Raw genomic sequence first — 18,199 nt, forward strand, 5'->3', positions numbered from 1 at the left:
GTATGAGTCCCCCCTTAGATGTGGTTTAGATGTTGGTACTGATCTCCAGTTTCAATTCAATTTTGATTTTATATAAATTTTATTGTGTATAGCCGATAAATATGGGATTTGCATACATGTAAATACAAAAACACTTGCCTCAGTTCATTTTGAAAACCTAGATTGCTTTAAATGATCAATTTAAGATAAAATAAGTGTATTTTTTTTATTCCTCAGATTAACAGGTGTTGTTTGTGTTACTTTCTGACTGAACATAACTTTTCTCAGCCTGGTGTAATTAGTTTCCACTTATGTAGAAAGAACTATTTTAGAATTTCAAGAATCAAGATTGAATCCTTGAGATTAAATATCACAGTGAACTGGAAACATTTTTTTTAGTTAGTCTCTGTGGTTGTGTTTTTGTGCTTTAGACGACTTGTGAGAGTAATCTAATGTTTTGGTGTATTAGTGAAATTACATTAATCCAAAAGAGCAAAATCTGGCCGCTACTCTGAAAATATTTTGTCTTGTAGCCTCCATTTATCATCCTCTGACCTCTCGTCTGTCTTCGCTCTTCACAGGTGGGCCATATCGACGGAGACCCGATGAGAAGAGGAGCCTTTCCGGTCACATTTGTACACTTCATCGCTGACTGAAAAAAGGGTCATTCCGGCTCTCAGGACGCATCCCGGGATACAGCGTCCCTCCTCCTTCACTCGTCTGTGTCTGTCGGCCAATAAAACACCCACCATCATCATCATCATCCCAGTATCTAGTTGTCAAAATCATCATCATCATCATCATCATCATCATCATCACTGGCATCATCGGTGTGCTTGTTGTTGTTGAAGTGTTGCCGCTGTTATCATCACCTTGGCTGCAACTTTGGGGAAGGGTTGTCGTCATGGCAACTGAACTGAGGCAGACTCACTCCAGGGCGCCAGAGAGTCCAGGTGCCACTGCAGGACTCGTGGGGGCCGTATGTGATTTTAATGCTTTGCTGTTAATGTTTGTGACGCCGACATTTAAGATTTAAAAAAAAAAAGCAAAAAAAAAAAAAAAAGCAAAGAAAACAAAATGATTGTAGTGAATGACCTCTGGCAATAAATGCACTTTCCTTGTCTTTATCCTTGTTACAACATAAGACGACATGTGACATAATGAAGGTTGTATGTACAGTATTCATTTCTCCCGTTTTCTGTTCAGTTGCAATGTACAAACAGTCGTGAAAGTGATAGTACTGACAGACTACAGCAATGTATTATAACTTACTAACAACTGTAAAAGTGAGCATTTAGTCCACATGCCTACATTCCACCTGTGCATGAGCGATTTCTTTAAACGCCTACCTTTGCTTCTAGGTGCAACTTTTCCACTCTGTGGTCGCCCTCCCTCCTCTGTGGAGGATTTTCTAATGGTGCTAAGTTAACCCCAGAATATGCTAGAAGCTGCACCCACGGGAGCGCTTCCCTGTCCCCGTTTCAAAGACAGACCGGCATTGAAAGGAGAAGGCCGCATGTAAAAATAGCCTTCAACTAATCGCACCTGGGAGAACCTGCTCTCTCAGGTGTGTATGTGTGTGTGTGTGCGTAGAGTAACAGAGCTGCAAATGAATTCAATGTCAGGCTTCTTCCATGAATGCTTTTCCACACACATGCAGACACACACACACACACACACACACTCTCATGCCTGTACTATTTCAGGATGATATTCAGCCGCAACACTCCCACTTCTTCCTCCCGTACTGTTTTAGGTCAGATGATGACACTGACTGGAGCTGCTGCAGTCGGTAATTACCTTTATGTCGAGTCTGACACCTCAGGCTGTCTTCAGCTGTCATCTGCCTTATTAGAGGAATAGCAAGCGTGTGTGTGTTTGTGTGTGTGCATGTGTCGTCTGCACAGAATAAGCTGCGAATGACCGAATATTCAAGCAAGGGGAAATTTAAAAAAAAAAGTGAGCGTGATGAAAGGCGATAGTTAGCTGTGACTTTTGTTGCTTCCTTTTGCCTTTTAGAGCTCTCCCACTCTGACAAGCTGATTCTCTTTTTATTCACAAATGAGCTAAATTGAGTCTCTTATCTCCACACACTCAATACAACCAGATAGAGAAAAGAATATCCTTCCTACAGTTCAAGCCTTTCATATTTGTACATTTCTGGGGTTCCATTATGTAGAAAGATGAGTTTATCTATAGTGTTATGGAGTAAATATAAAACATACAATGTAATTAACTTCATTTTGGTTGCAGAGCAACTTTCTTCCTGTTCATAATGTTGATATTGAGGCATTTAACCTGAAACCAGAGCCTTCCATGGATTTGTGAATGACGAGAGAAGCATGTGAATCACAGCTGATACACTCTCCTCACCATGTTGAATATGAACTCACTGGAAACAGGAGGATTTAATAATCTATTCGTGTAAATAGATTTGGTTTTGTTTTGTTGATATTTAAATGTTAAGAAAAAAAGAGCAGAGTTAACCTGGCCAAGAAATGTCTTTTAATGCACTGTGGTGAGGAGCAGTTACAGAGAAGACCTCAGCTGGACCTGTGAGTGTGTATGTGTGAGTATGTGTGGGTGTGTGTGTGCTGAAAACACAAATACACTCACACACTACTGGGAAAATTAACTCAGTTCATTCTCATTAACTGTCACTGCATCAACTCTTAACTCTATTGTGCAAGAAAATGGGAAAATGAAACTGGAATAATAAAATATGAAATCATTCAAGGCTGTAGTCTGATTCTTAAAGTTTAAAGCTACATTTGGATCCATTTGTGCAAATTATAATTATTTTTGTATAATGTAATTATTGCTGGCAGCACATCATGGGTGTTTTTGTGGAGTGGTGTATTTTTGGTCTAAACACCTTCAAACACAAACCTACTACTTTAAGCTAATGACCTGCATTTTGAAACTGTAACTGATTCTTTTCAAAATAAGAGTCTAATGATGCATCAAGAGCTCCCTCTTATGGCCAGTACATGAACATGCCTGCATCCATATTTCTAAATTCATTGAAGAAAGAAAATGTGCATCATACTGTAGTTTTAGGAGGAAATGTAAAAATAGTAATATAGTAAATAGTAAAGTAATAATAATCTCAAGCAGTATCAATTATTCACAATTAAAGACAAAACAAATGTAAAAACAGCTGACATAAAAATGAGAAATTACACTTTATTGAGTAAAATACCCCCCAAAAAATTACTGTACCAGATCTTTCATAACCTCAATGTCACATTTTCAACTGAATCTTAACTGAACCAAGGACAAACAGAGGTCATGGGTTACTATTATATACAAGGTCAAGTCAAGTTAGTACCACAAATGTAAACATGTTTTTTTCCTCCAAAATATTTCTCATGTTACAGCTGATTAATATATCTCTGGTGTCAGAAGAATCTAATGAATTGGTGCATATATAATCACTACATACAAATCAGGAATAAACAAATCAGAAAATATATCAAGTTTTTGGTACCAAGAAATTTTGCAGTGTAAAGAAATTTCAAACACAAGAATATAAAAGGCTAAATAGTCATGAAAAAAAAAGTAAGATTCCTCTCATATAAGTCACAAAATTAAAGCCTCTGTAACGTACTCTCTGGTCAAATAGTTACTTCTATTGTACCAATACTGTTGTTCAAAAAGAAAACACACAAAAATATTTCTGGACCACAAATGAAGACAACCAAAGCGTGAACATGTCTTCATATCTGTGTACCATGTTGTTTCTCCGCTGATTGAGGTCTCCCATGAATCACCATATGCTGACACAGCTGGGTGGAGATGGGCTGGAAAATCATTATTTTGTACCATAATTTATAGTAAATAGGAGCCGCCTTTGTCACGCTGCGACAAGAAGTGTGACAAAACCTGTTTTCGTTTTTTATGCGACTAAACTTTACCTTTTGCTCTTCATCTTATTTTGAAAGGTCGAGAAACGGGTGAGGTAAAGGAAACTGATTCCTGGGGGATATGAGTCAGATAATTTCACAGTAATTCTGTCTCAGATGGAGAATGGTGGGAAGGTGACCGTACCGAATGTGACACGTTGCCATCAATAAAAAGGGCCTGAATCATGTTTTCCTGTGAACTAACACAGAACAGCAGAGCAGATTTACACTGGAATTTGGAGAGAAAAGGGGAAATTGTCACAATTTTTTGGCAGCTATATGGTGGTTTTCTTATTAGCAGTTGCATTTTCAGTTGTTTCACTTCTTCTACTACTTCAGACGGATCTCAGCTCCCGTCCATCACGCCGGCCTCAGGACTTGTCTGACGTCAGAGCGCAGTCAAAAGAAGTCGACAGCACTTTGCAGATGGACTGAGCCTGCTCCTGGGATCACAGACAGGTTTTTTTTTTTTAATAACTCGTCTAAATCTTTAATTTTACTTTTTACAACCCCAATCATTTCAAACTCTTGTCCCACTTACCGAGCTGCTGCACTGATACACCCAGATGCTGCACTCCTCTTGCTTTGGATCGGTGGTTTTCAGAGCCAGGAGGTTCTTCCCTGCACCGAGGCCGTCGTCGTAACACAACATCCGCACTATCAGGTATAGAGGGTGGCGATGCAGCACATCCTGGCCATGGGAAAACATTTTTTATTACTAACTCAATCATATGTATTTCTCCTATTGTGCTAAGCGGATGAGGATTCACGTGCTTTTGGATGTAATTCTCTGATACTGTAACTCGGCTATAGGAGATATAGGAAGCTCAGCTCGCTCTGCATTAGTTCACATAAAGTGGATGGAAGATCGGGGGAATTGCTGAAATATCAGAGTCAGCAACTTCGTGCAGAACCTTATCAAAAAATATTAACTGCGGCTGAATCTCATGAGCCATGATGCTGTTTGGCTGCATTGATGACCCAGCAGTCCTGCAGAGTCTAATCAATGAGCATTCAATCTCATACACAGTATATCACTTTTCCAATCCTGCACTACTCACACACTGGTCCAGTGAGGCCACTTTGACGCCGTACTTGGACACTCCCAGGACCATGTCCTCGTCTCCGGGGACAAAGGGCAGCTTTCCGTCTTGCTATATAGGAGGAGCAGGATATTATTAGTGTTTTTTTTCTCTGTATCTGAAAGCAGATATTGCTACTTGAAGTGTGTCCCTGTCTTGTTTCAGACTCTCACCTGAGCAGCATCGATGTAGTTGATGAGGTCCAGAGGCTCCTGGAGGGTCTTGCTCATGTTAAACTGCAGCTTCTCAATAGCTCCCACATACTTGACCCGGAACTCAGCACAAGTATCAGATGTACTGTTACCTGAAGGGGCCACATGTCAAACAACGAGTTGGTTAAAGGGACAGTTCAACATTTTTGGCAAATTCTCCTACTGCTATAATCCCCATAGTCATAGAAGTATAGGTTCATTGCCTTTAATTATCGGTGCATGTTGTTTCGAGATCCACGGGGTAGAGACATGAGCTGCTCAGCAAACACATTGTTTATGTTTATGTTTATTAAGATCTCCATTAGCATCTGCATAGCATCTGCTATTCTTCCTGGGGTCCAAAACATATACATGGAGACAATAAAAGAATACACATTCACACTGGACAATACAGACAATAGACATAAAACAACCCAAACAAATAAATACAGACAATGTAGACCATGTAGACAAATACAAAACAATATACAGTACACCCCAACAACATTACATACATTCAATACATGACCGACACAACAACAAAATAACAAGACAAGACAGCTCCAACCAGGAGCCATAATATAATGATAGCCATCCACAAATAATTAATTGACTCTACTATATAACCCATATCCTTATATCAAGTACAACATCATGATTAATGGAAGTTCATTTTTAAGTAATGTTCTTTTAGAGCTAAATTGGATCTACATTGGAAGTGAACGGTACAGGTTCCATGTCCCTGGCCTGAACACTCATCAAATACACAATCCAACAACACCAAAACGCTTTCGTAGAGAAGTTGTGACCTGCAAATTCACCAAGCTAAGAAATAGTTGTTGGGGATTGTGTATTTGATGAGTTTGATGAGGGACAGGTCCCCTACCTGTGCCATTCACCTCCATTGTGTTTGCTGAGCAGCTCGAGTCTCTGCCCCGCGGATCTCAAAACAACATGCACCGATAATTAAAGCAGAAGTAAGCGATCCCGTCGTTTTGGCTAATGCTGTGTTCCAGGCAGGCTTTTGAAACCGTAAGTTACAGCTTCAAGTCACAATTTACGACTTTGTAGCGTTCCAGGCAACCCACTCGTGTTTTTCCGCCCTGTTTTACCTGTGAAAGTCACTATAACGGCCACTCGTAACTTCCGACCCGTGAACTCGTACCAGATCGAACTGGTACGACTTCACAGGTTGGAAAAACACGAGTTACGGGTTGCCTTGAACGCACCATAACGTCTTGTCAGCCGATGGAGTTAGCAGCCCCCGTCCTCGTCATGGATCTATTGGTCCTCGTCCCTACGTCACCACATTGACGCGCATCCCTTGGCTGCGCACACAGCCCTTCATGTCGTTCTCTCTCCTCATTGGATAAAACTTGTAGGATACAAGAAAAGTTTTCTCCTCGGCTGAGAGCAGAGCAGAGCAGAGGGACTGACAGACCTGTGTTTCGGTCCAAACACTCTATATAAGTGATTGCTGTCGGAAGATATAACTATTTAAGACTTATATTAACACAAAAATATAGCATACTTCTGATTTAAAGGTAATGATCCAACTCCTATGACTACAGGGATTATGGCAATAGGCGAATTTGCCAGAATGTTGAACTATCCCTTTAACAAAGAAGACGGCTAACAGGCAAGGCGAAGGGAGGATAGGATATACAGTAGATACTGTAAAGACTTGTTGACTTTCATGAGCTTGTTGACTGACCTAAGCTCTTGGTGGAGTCTGTATCGAGGCTGGCGACGGTGCTGGACCTGGAGAGACCTCCCAGACTGGAGTCCACAGACTGAAGAGAGAGACGGACACAGGACAGGGTGAATGAATGAATTTATTTATTTCGGTATATCAAGCTTATATAACCGAAAGGGTGTAGGTTGAAGCCAAAGCTTATATACCCCTACCCCTTTTACCTTAAAAAATTAAAATAAAATAAAAATAATATATATATACGCATTAATACAATAGGATCAGATCACAGACATTTGAAATTAATCAGTACACTTAAATTTCTGATCACAACAAAATAAAGAATTGTACACAGCGCATAACCCAAAATAGTACAAAATCATTTAACTTAATTTTCCATACTGTAACGAGAAATGATGTTGTTCTTATAAAGTTAGCAGGGTGTTAGCAGAGTTCAATAAGACGATAAGACTCCCTCCCTGTGACTCCCTGTTGGTGTGTGCTCATTGGATGTCACAATTATAAATTTTCTTGGTACGAGAAATAATCACGGTATTACGATTATCACGATTATTATGCATTAATTAATTTCACAACACTATGAATGTGTAAAATAAAATACAGTCAAAATATAATTACATTACTCATTGTTTACACAAAATATTTCAAGTATCTATTAATATATGACCAAGTATTAATCCCCAGGGGAAATGTGTGAAATATTCAGGTCATGAATTGTCGTCTATACCAAATGTTTGCATTTTTTTTTTTAATTGTTTTTTGTTTTGTTTTGCTTTTTTTTAAAATGAAAAATGACACGCTAACATTTAAATTCCTACCAATTCAATGTTACCTTAGGTAAATGGACCAGTATCGGTGCATTAACCTTTATTTTTGCGCACATCTGCCGATAAGGTTCCAACATAACATTTTTGTGAAAGTATAACGGTATTTAGGAATCTTTACGATTAAATAATTGTGGCGTTTAATACCACGATTAATTGTGAAAACAAGTAATCGTGACATCCCTAGTGCTCATTGCTGTACCTTGCTCTTGGTGCTGATCTCACTGCTCTGTGAGCTGCTGCTGCTGTGGCGCTTTTTGACTTTCCGGAACATCCTTCACCATGACGACAGCATCCAGCCCTCCAGCCCTGCCCGATCTGGATGGTCACGGAGAACAGTGTTAAACACAAGACGGAGCTGCCGTCTCAAGTCTCGAACAGAGGTGATGAATAATTAAAGGGCGGTGTCGTCTAAATATTTTATAATGACCAAATGAGAGTGTAGAGCTTAAGCTACACAATCTTTTATTCAGTCATCCTTTACACGATCTAAATTATCGTCAGCTGCTACAAAACCATTCAGTATTTAAATTAGGAGTGATAGCTAGAATTGATTTAATCTGCCCTACTTGTTTTGCAGGAGAGATCTGCTTGTCATAGCTTTTATCACACACCAGATGAAACCTAATTTAACCACAAACCACAAATGTGATTAACAATATCAGAGTATAACTTTCAATTGTCAAAGAGACATGGGTGTGTCTTTTTTTAATTTTTGTTTACAGTTGCTATTAGGTCTGAATTCAACTATTTAGTTAGCCTTGTCAATTTAAAAATATATCCAGTAGTGCTAAAATTTAAATGAACATTTCAGAAATAGTGCAGAGGCTGCTGCCTGAAACGTTAAAACTAAGTGTAGAAGATAAGATAAAAACAAAACAAACAAACAAAATAAAATGAATAAATGAAAGAAAAAAATTAAGGTATGTTTTACTTTCAGTTTCAAGTAAGCATACTTTTATTTTGTAGGAGATGCTCTACTTTCTCAATGTTTCATTCATAATTTTACTTTCTAACTTTCCCTAGCTCCACATGAAACAGCTGGAGGCGGTGATAGAAAATATTAAAGCAGGTAAAATCATTGAATTTTATGATAAACAAAGCAATATAACACACTGATATAACACAGTAATAAATGGTGCTTTCAATGCTGAGTGAATATTGACGCCCTGTCATAGGAGCTAGATCAACTGCTGCTCATTTTAAGGTTGCATTTTATTAAAGAGAAGATTAACTACCACTGAAGTGAAAGGTTTATCTATTGTACCGGTTATTATTTAACTTCTTCACCACAGTTTATCATCTCAGTCAGTGAGAGTATTGCAGAATTACGTGACTGAGGATGAGAGACTGCACCAATACAAGATCTTCCCTGGTGTGAACTTTAGTAGCCTATTATTAAGCATTAAAAATTAAATTAAAGGCCTCTATGACACAAATTATACACCAGAATCAACAGGTCACATTAGTCCATGTCTTTTCAATATCTAAACACACGTATTAAGCAGAAAACACTACTGTTAGTGTGAATGCAGTGCAGCCCGTCCTGCTCCACCTTAAACATCCCCCACCGCATTTCATCTTCACACTCAACTTGACAACCCGACGACTTTCGCGGGGGCGTTGGGCAAAAAACACAAAACGCTGTTTATTATTACGTGCCACCTGTGTATATTACAGCTTACCTGTGTGGACTGTGTTGAGTGGGTCTCAAATGTTGTGTTTGAAAGTTAATTTTCCCCCTCTTCAGTCGTGGTTTTGTGTTTACCTACACTTTGACTCTGCAGCTTCGCTTTGAGTTTCACAGCCTACACCCAACACCGCTTAAAGGCGACGCAGCGAAATACTCAACCAAAAAAAGAAAAGTAGCTCTCATGTTAAATGCCGAGCCGAATAACACATGGGTGATATATGTTGTCGAGAGAGCGATAATAAACTGTCTTATATTTAGTTACGACATCTATATACCCCTTAACATTAAAGGTTTTTTATTTATATGAATTCGTTCCGCTTGAGCAAAAACAGGCGGAACCTTTGTCGACACTCTTGATGCACGTCGGCGGTGTTTTGGCACACCACCGGAAGTGTGCTGTCTCCGCTCTCATTCATTCAACCGAGTACAGTACAGTGCAGCTATGACAGGATTTAGTTTTATTATATTTGTCAAATTAACCTGCTAAATTTAAGGGGGAAAAAAAAAAAAACACATGGCGACAAAACGTAAAGTAGAGGTGATTGTTCCCGCCGAGGAGAGCGACCAGCTACTGATCCGTCCGCTGTGAGTTCATTTATTTAGTTTTTTAATTAATTAGCTATATAATGCATATTATTGAGTGGCTGTTTCTGTATGAAACTAAAATAAAAAAAAATACCAGACAGTAATACATTCGTTTTCTCATGTACAGAGGTGCTGGTCAAGAAGTTGGAAGGTCATGTATTATCCTGGAGTTCAAAGGGAGGAAAATTATGGTAAATTTTCATCTTCACTCTGTGATAAAGTGTTATCTCAAGACCTGAGTAGATTATTAATAAAATTAGATAATAATTTTAATCAGTAAATCGTTATTCTAAAATATAATTGTCAACTGAATATTTATGGATTTTAGTTTCATAGACTACACAAATATTTGGGACAAAAAGCTGACACATGAATTCATTATTGATCAACTGGTAACTGTTAGATAGTTAACAGTAGCTATAAAGTTGTGTCCTGTTTCTGGGAGAAAAGCAGATTTTTATTTCTTACTGTGTGCAGGGAGTAAAATGTTGGCTTTTGTTTGATATGTCTGAGCAGTTTTATTCCAGTTTTTACACACATGCATGTATGCAGAACGGTCTGGAAAGCTGCGCTGACATTTTCTTGGGTCAGATGATTGGATTAACGTTTGTGTACTGTTTTCACAGCTGGACTGTGGCATCCACCCTGGCTTGGAGGGCATGGATGCTCTCCCTTACATAGACTTGATCGACCCAGCTGAGATCGACCTGCTGCTCATCAGCCAGTGAGTCCTGCCTGCTCTCCTCCATGTGCTGCACTGACTAGTTTTAATAAATTGCAGATGTTGTACTGACATGAAGTTATTTTGATGATATTCAAGAGCCATTTGATGTTTATTAATCTTCTCATTAGTTTCCACCTGGATCACTGTGGCGCTCTGCCCTGGTTCCTCCAGAAGACCAGTTTTAAAGGCAGGACTTTTATGACCCACGCCACCAAGGCCATCTACCGCTGGCTGCTGTCAGACTATGTCAAAGTCAGGTAGGACCAGAAGCGCCCGTCTCATCAGGAAACACTCTACCCTGCTGAGCGGTAATATAATCAAGTTATTTTTATATGCTGCAGCAACATTTCTGCAGACGACATGCTGTACACTGAGACAGACCTGGAGGAGAGCATGGATAAGATTGAGACCATCAACTTCCACGAGGTCAAAGAGGTGGCTGGAATCAAGTTCTGGTGTTACCACGCTGGTCACGTGCTGGGAGCCGCCATGTTCATGATCGAAATAGCTGGAGTCAAGGTAACAACCTCATCCCAGTTTGTTTTATTTTCTCTTTCTTTATAGAAACCGGTTGCTTAGATGTAATGTTTTGCCCTCTTAAGCTGCTGTACACAGGAGACTTCTCCCGACAAGAAGACAGGCATCTGATGGCAGCTGAGATCCCCAGTGTCAAACCTGACATCCTGATCATAGTATGCATTCAACTCCTCATGTTTACATTTGTATTATTATTGCTCACTTCAGATTATCAAACACATGATAAACGCTGCTTTTATTTCTGAAGGAGTCAACTTACGGCACCCACATCCACGAAAAGAGGGAGGAACGTGAAGCTCGGTTCTGCAACACGGTCCATGACATCGTCAACAGAGAAGGTCGCTGTTTAATCCCTGTGTTCGCCTTAGGACGGGCCCAGGAACTGCTGCTCATCCTCGGTGAGTAGTCATGCGTTACTCCCTGCTCTGGATTTGGTCTATAAATAGCTCATTTCACCAAGATCCAGCAATACTGATGGTCTCGATTCTGTCATTTTTTACTAGATCTACTCCCACATCTTCATCCGAGTCGTGAAGCTCATTGTATTTCTCATATTATGTCTTCCAGCTGGCAACATCCATTGCCAGAGGCGTTTCATTTCCTGGTTGTCTGTCCATATGTACATCCATCCATCAGTCCCTTTCCTTTTTACACTGTATTTGAGCAAATTTATTCATTTGTGTTTTCTTTTTTGTTATATAATGTACATTTAAATTGCTTTAAATCAGTTTATCTAATTCAGCATATTTTTTATTAAAATTCATGCATTTGTCTAAAGCTAATTTAATTTCACTCTGAGTAATTTAATTCAATAAATTCAATCCAAAAACTTAGTTTTACTTCCAAAATCTTCACTACATATATTATAAGTCTGGACATATGTGGATGTAAACAAGGCAGTAATTCCAGTAAGTTTTGTTTTTTTGGATCTTTATTCCATTATTTGCAAGACACAGCGAGTCTGTGAGGTTTTGATTTCATGTTCCCCTGTAGATGAGTATTGGCAGAACCACCCAGAGCTCCACGACATCCCCATCTACTACGCTTCTTCCCTGGCCAAGAAGTGCATGGCTGTGTACCAGACTTACGTCAATGCAATGAACGACAAGATTCGCAAGGCCATAAACATCAACAACCCGTTTGTCTTCAAGCACATCAGCAACCTCAAGGTAGAAAGCTCCACCGATACAGATGCCCAAACTGTTTCTCATGTCTAGGGTCTGACCACCACTGATGAACTATTATTACTGTGTTATTTCCAGAGCATGGACCATTTTGATGACATTGGTCCCAGTGTGGTGATGGCATCTCCAGGTATGATGCAGAGCGGACTCTCCAGAGAGCTCTTTGAAAGCTGGTGCACCGATAAGAGGAACGGAGTCATCATCGCAGGATACTGTGTGGAGGGCACACTGGCCAAGGTCAGAGCACAGTGCAGTAGAGTGGGTTAATAATTAAAGCCACATTCATCTAGTTTCTTAAAATAAAAGTGCGGTCATTTACATAATCAGTTTCTTGGTCATCTATAAGCTTGTCATGTTATGGGGCGCTCCCTGCAGCACATCATGTCTGAGCCGGAGGAGATCACCACCATGTCAGGACAGAAGCTGCAGCTGAAGATGTCGGTGGACTACATCTCCTTCTCCGCCCACACAGACTACCAGCAGACCAGCGAGTTCATCAGGGCGCTCAAACCACCACACGTGGTAGGAGAGGGAAAAAAATAATTGTTTTTTTTCCCATCTGTAAATACAAATGCTTTAAGCTTTTCTTGACTGTAACCTGACTTACTTGACTTTCTACATAGATCCTGGTCCACGGGGAGCAGAATGAGATGGCCCGTCTGAAGGCTGCACTGATCAGGGAGTATGAGGATAACGACCAGGTTCACATCGAGGTCCACAACCCTCGTAACACAGAAGCCGTCACCCTCAACTTCAGAGGAGAGAAACTGGCTAAGGTCAACAAACTGCCTTGTTTCTCTGTTGTTATTCGCCTCTATCAAGATTTTTAACGAGCTTCTAATGGCTTGTAGCCACGATGTTCTGCTTCTGGCTTAAGCTGTGGTTTTTACATGCACTGCTGGTTTTAACTCACAGAGATATTTGTACTTAACTTAACTTTCCCCCCCTCTCTCAGGTGATGGGCTCTCTGGCTGATAAGAAGTGTGCTCAGGGTCAAAGGGTATCGGGCATACTGGTGAAAAAGAACTTCAACTACCACATCCTCAATCCCTCTGACTTATCCAGTAAGTGACTTTCATTTCTCAGAGTTTCTCCAACCTGAGGTTCAGGATCACCTGAACATTGTTAGTGTCTGTATATTCAGCTCAAGGACACTCTCTGGAAATAAAAACCAAACAGATGTAGTAGTAAACATTAATTAACAAAAACCACAAAACATACAAACATTGAAGTCAGCTACAGAGGTACTGGTCTGGATCTATGACAAATTTGTTGTGTTACCACCAGGGCTTTCCAGAGCACCACAGTCTCTGTATTCAGTTGTGTCTAATGCTTTGGGCTGCAGCGATCTGATGTGTCTGTTTTGCAGCGTACACAGAGCTGTCGATGAGCACGGTGAAACAGACCCAGGCCATCCCCTTCACTGGACCGTACTCACTGCTCGTCTGCCATCTGAGGAACCTCACTGGTAAGTCCGACCCCATTAGTGCACATGCACAGTGACTTGTCACTTTAATAATGGATCATTCATTATTATATGGAAACCTTTTTTTTGGAAATGTTCTCTCTGTGCTCCTAAATTTGAGTACCTACAGTATATCCCATGTTTTTGTTTTGTCTCAGGTGATGTGGAGGAGCTGGATGGAACTGAGAAAAACACGTTGAAACTCTTTAAAAACATCATTCTGATCCACGAGGTCGGCATGGTGCTGCTGGAGGTGAGCGGTCTGAACACTTCAGCTGCTAAGTCTCTGTTCAGTCCAGACCAAATTGATTTTAACAAAATATTATGAATCCAAGAGGTGAACTTCTGCTGTCTATAAATGCCTGGATCAACTCAAACAACCTCTTCTCCTGTTTCAGTGGATCGCTAACCCTCTGAATGACATGTACGCTGATGCCGTCACCACTGTGGTGCTGGAGGTCCAGTCCAACCCAAAGGCTCAGAAAGGTCCGTTTGTCCAAATACGGACATCTATCCGTGATCTTAGTGTTGATTTTTTTGTTGTTGTTGCAAGAATTGTGCAAATCCATTTCCTGCTTTACTGTCACCCAAAAAAGTCTAATGCTTTGTATCTGGTTAATAGATCATTTTAAACTATTATCTATTAATAATAGATAATAGTTAATAGATTGGTCTAATGTATTCAGTGATGTGTTTATTAACAGTCATGGAGACTCAGAGTTCCATTATGGACATGGACGTCTTCCATACCCGACTAGAGGTCATGCTGCAGTGAGTGCTACAATACATCTATACCAACTTGTTTATAATATTGTGTAAATAGCAAAACTGCACATTGTTAATCTTATTCTTATTAAATTCCTCACATATACAGTTATTTTTCAACGTTTCTATTTATCTGCTCTCTGTCTTCAGGGACATGTTTGGAGTGGAGTGTGTGGATTTCAGTGACGGTAAAAATATCACTGTGACAGTCGATGGGAAGACGGTTCACATTTGTTTGGAAACGAGGGTAAAGATAGTTTCATCCTGACACACTCACACTCAGAATAATGGCTTCAGTGCAGTGTCACTGTTTCTTTTCTACATACTTTTCTTTCTCACTGACTTTCTCTTCCGTCCACAGTCGGTGTGCTACGAGGACGAGACCACGGAGGACGACTCCCTGAGAGAGATGGTGGAGCTGGCCGTGCAGCGTCTCTATGACGCCCTCAACCCCGTCATCTGAGAACAGAGTCAGGTCTGCAGACATAATGAGAAGCAGCTTTTCTAACGAACCCAACTCTACAAATAACATGTGCTGCTCAGGATGAATGACTTGTCTATCTGATAGATTACTCTGACGTCCATGTTTCTCCACTACAACATGAAACAAAACTTAAGCTCATTCTTGTATTAGCACAAAAAAATGACGAGTCAGTCACTAACTTGCTCGACCAGATTTGGTTTGATCAAAGGCCTCGGGAGCCAATCACACACCAGTCTGAAAATAGTAGATTGGCCTTTACCAGAGCGATTGATGGCTCTGGCCTTTACTACTTACAGAAACGTCCTTGAGTCCTCGCCGGTGAAAATAAGCTACCAAGTGAAGTAAACAAATAAGCTGCTGTATGTGGGTAGGTAGATGTTTTTAAAAAAGAAAAAAGATTTTAGTGTTGTTTTGTGTTGAGCACTTTCAATTTTAATATATTTACTAAGTTTGCTGTATTTAAGTGTAAATGCACTGTAGGTTTGTTCTAGCTTGTTACTAATGTGCACTGAAACGACTAACTTATAATGTGTGAACTGTGAATTTCCAAATGCACTACATCTGTTTATTGTATGTTGAACAAAAAGCTTTTATAAAAATGTGTGTTGACTCAGTTGGGTTGTCGTCTCTTGTGTCTTCTTTCAAAAATCAGTTTAAATCAGTGTTAGTCTTAATGCCTGATAGAGTTTGGTACATACATATCAATAAAATAACACAAACAAAAGACTCAGGCAGATTTAGTGTCACTGTGCCCTGACAGGCACGGCTCAGGAGTCATTTATTTGTTAAATATCTGGACAATATAACCACCGGGCTTTTACAATAAATATCATCCAAGGCACATTATTTAACTTATCTATCTGCATAAAGTTACAGTTCCTGAATGCCCCTGTTTAACAGGCTCTCTGATCCGATATCCCTCACATTGCCATAAATATAAATAGCAACAAATCCAAATCAAAACTTGCACCACCATTAGAAATAAAGACACCTGAAAAACAGATGAATTAAAGTGAAAGAAGCTGAACCACACCAGTACCAGGTCATAAAACCAATCTTCCTCTATCAACATATATCATGTTGACAACATACTTGGCACAGTGGGGATCACTGCTGGGTTATCACGCTGACTGTGATCGAACAGCCATAAAAAAATAAAATGACATTCTGATTTCTCCACATTTAACTCTTTTACAGAAAAAACTAATGAATACTGTATTTTCACACACAGTGAGAAGTCATCTACTTGTCCTGTGGTGCCATCCTGCTTGTTTTTATTTTCTACAATTAAAGATTATTATCAGTGATGATTGATCGCTTGTTCTGAAAAATATATAATATAATCTGATTTCACTTTGTTTAGCCAATTGTCCAAAACAACATTAACTTAGTATCTCAAGACACCTTTTTCACATTTGTTTTTGAAAATCTACAATGATAATCAATCTAGATGCCAACTCATCTTCTGTTCTGAGCAGCAAATGTTACAAAAGCTCATCCATATTATTGATCCATAGTTCAGCTGGCAGCTTGCAGGTGGACATCTACAGGAAAAGAGCTGCAACTGTGATGATGGTGGTGATTTCACGTGTGTTTCCACAGGGAGGTGACAGTGAGTGAGTTTAAAACACAGGTCACATGAACAACTTTGCCCCTTGTTGTGTGAAAGGTGGTGATAAATAAGGGGTCCCACAGTAAAATGCATTTTCATTCCTCTCTCTCTCTCTCTAAGACAACATTTCTCCACTCTTCAGCCCCGTTTCAAGCTCATCACGACCCCCACCGCCATCGCCAGCAGCAGCGCGACGCCTATCTCCGTGTACCTGCCCAGCTTCCTCTCGGACATCGCCTGCTCCTTCTGCTTCATCATCTCCTCCTTCCTGACCCGGATCTCTCTCTGTCTCTGCAGCTGCTCGTTGTAGTGCGACTTGAGAAACTTGTCGAAATCAAACACGCCCCCCTTGATGTCTGCGCCCACCGCAGGCCGCCGGGTCTCGGGCTGCTGTCTGGCGGAGCCCCCACCGGCCTTGGAGGAGGGTCTGACCGTGGCCAGCAGGTCGGACTGGCTCAGCAGCCCCCGGTCGTACTTCTTCCGCAGCGCCTTGTTCCCCAGCACCGTGTAGGCCTCGCTGATCTCGGAGAAGCGGACGGTGGCGGCCTCGCTGCCGGCGTTTCTGTCCGGGTGGTAGACGAAGGACTGCTTGTAGTAGGCTGTTTTGATCTGGGCTTGAGTGGCGTTGGGCAGCACCTCCAGGATGTCGTAATAGCCCGTTTTGGTTTTGTACAGGGGTTCAGACCGAGCCCCGTTTCCAGTGTAATCCCTAATAAACACAAACTGTCCGTGACCCCAACATAAACACCGACTGTGAGGGCTGGAGGTGCAGAAAGTCCTCCGAAAGTTGGCGTTACTCCGACGATTTCTCTCTACAACTCCAACCTGGATGTTATACCCTTTAAGTCCACGATTATATGAATAATAAGAGACATTTCCCTCTCTCCAAATGTCGCTGTGAGCGTCGGACACCGGTGTTTGAGTTGTGTAACTGCGCCGTGCAGCCCCGTCGGTCACTTTGTCCGCGGTGCTTTCGGCTCCGTAAAGTTCACAGTTTTTAATGTCACTCGACAGAAACCCGGCAGACAGCGACGACGCGTGTGCTGCACCTTTACATCGCTTCTTTGGTCTTTCCAGGACGTGGCGGTTGTATATTTTGTTCACAAAGTCGTACGCTCCTTTCCGAAAACGCTGCCTGACCTCCGCCATGTTTACAAGGTGCGAAGAAGACACCGTTTCCGTGTAGCTGTAGGGAAGCGCCGCCACTTGCAGCGCCCCCAGCGGCGAGTGTGGAGAACTGCACTCAAAATTTACATGTTTTACACATGGTTTTACACATGGATCTCATGGTTTTACATTGGTCTTGTGGAGGTCTATGGTAGGCAGGCAATTAAGTATAGTAAAATTAATATTTATTTATTTTTATTTTATTATTTTTCATTTTTTTTATTTTATTTTATGGCTTTCCTGTTCCATCTGTTACTGTGTTAAATCTTTATTGAAATGCTGACATGT

At 40.7% G+C, this 18,199-nt stretch overlaps 4 protein-coding genes across 4 annotated transcripts in view; 2 read left to right on the forward strand and 2 right to left on the reverse strand.

The window, feature by feature from the left end:
- The window catches only part of asap2a (ArfGAP with SH3 domain, ankyrin repeat and PH domain 2a), a 57,773-nt gene extending 55,057 nt beyond the window's left edge, over window positions 1-2,716 (forward strand). Inside the window, exon 28 of the mRNA XM_085766894.1 lies at window positions 561-2,716. Within this exon, the coding sequence (XP_085623020.1) occupies window positions 561-635 (75 nt within the window). The 3' untranslated portion in view covers window positions 636-2,716. The remainder of the gene's footprint in view (window positions 1-560) is intronic.
- Window positions 2,717-3,145: 429 nt separating this feature from the next.
- itgb1bp1 (integrin beta 1 binding protein 1) lies at window positions 3,146-9,532 on the reverse strand. Its single transcript, XM_085766895.1, has 7 exons — window positions 9,381-9,532; window positions 7,898-8,013; window positions 6,872-6,950; window positions 5,140-5,270; window positions 4,946-5,038; window positions 4,426-4,575; window positions 3,146-4,327 (listed from the first exon to the last, which is right to left on the reverse strand). Exons 2-7 carry the CDS (start codon window positions 7,967-7,969, stop codon window positions 4,256-4,258), a joined length of 597 nt encoding a protein of 198 aa, XP_085623021.1. The 5' UTR covers window positions 7,970-8,013; window positions 9,381-9,532; the 3' UTR covers window positions 3,146-4,255.
- A 235-nt stretch (window positions 9,533-9,767) lies between these two features.
- LOC146963766 (cleavage and polyadenylation specificity factor subunit 3-like) lies at window positions 9,768-15,745 on the forward strand. The gene is made up of 18 exons (XM_085766896.1): window positions 9,768-9,973; window positions 10,101-10,164; window positions 10,600-10,697; window positions 10,826-10,954; window positions 11,039-11,216; window positions 11,300-11,389; window positions 11,482-11,632; window positions 12,228-12,403; window positions 12,497-12,655; window positions 12,794-12,940; window positions 13,042-13,194; window positions 13,374-13,482; window positions 13,788-13,886; window positions 14,042-14,136; window positions 14,282-14,369; window positions 14,588-14,654; window positions 14,799-14,895; window positions 15,010-15,745. Exons 1-18 carry the CDS (start codon window positions 9,903-9,905, stop codon window positions 15,109-15,111), a joined length of 2,073 nt encoding a protein of 690 aa, XP_085623022.1. The 5' UTR covers window positions 9,768-9,902; the 3' UTR covers window positions 15,112-15,745.
- Window positions 15,746-16,881: 1,136 nt separating this feature from the next.
- LOC146963767 (dnaJ homolog subfamily C member 30, mitochondrial-like) lies at window positions 16,882-17,907 on the reverse strand. The gene has a single exon (XM_085767807.1). The coding sequence runs from the start codon at window positions 17,891-17,893 to the stop codon at window positions 16,883-16,885; it is 1,011 nt and encodes a 336-aa protein (XP_085623933.1). The 5' UTR covers window positions 17,894-17,907; the 3' UTR covers window position 16,882.
- Window positions 17,908-18,199: the final 292 nt, after the last annotated feature.

This window comes from Trachurus japonicus, chromosome 22 (assembly GCF_045865225.1).
Source record: "Trachurus japonicus isolate A0001 chromosome 22, Traja_1.0".
Taxonomy (NCBI): domain Eukaryota; kingdom Metazoa; phylum Chordata; class Actinopteri; order Carangiformes; family Carangidae; genus Trachurus; species Trachurus japonicus.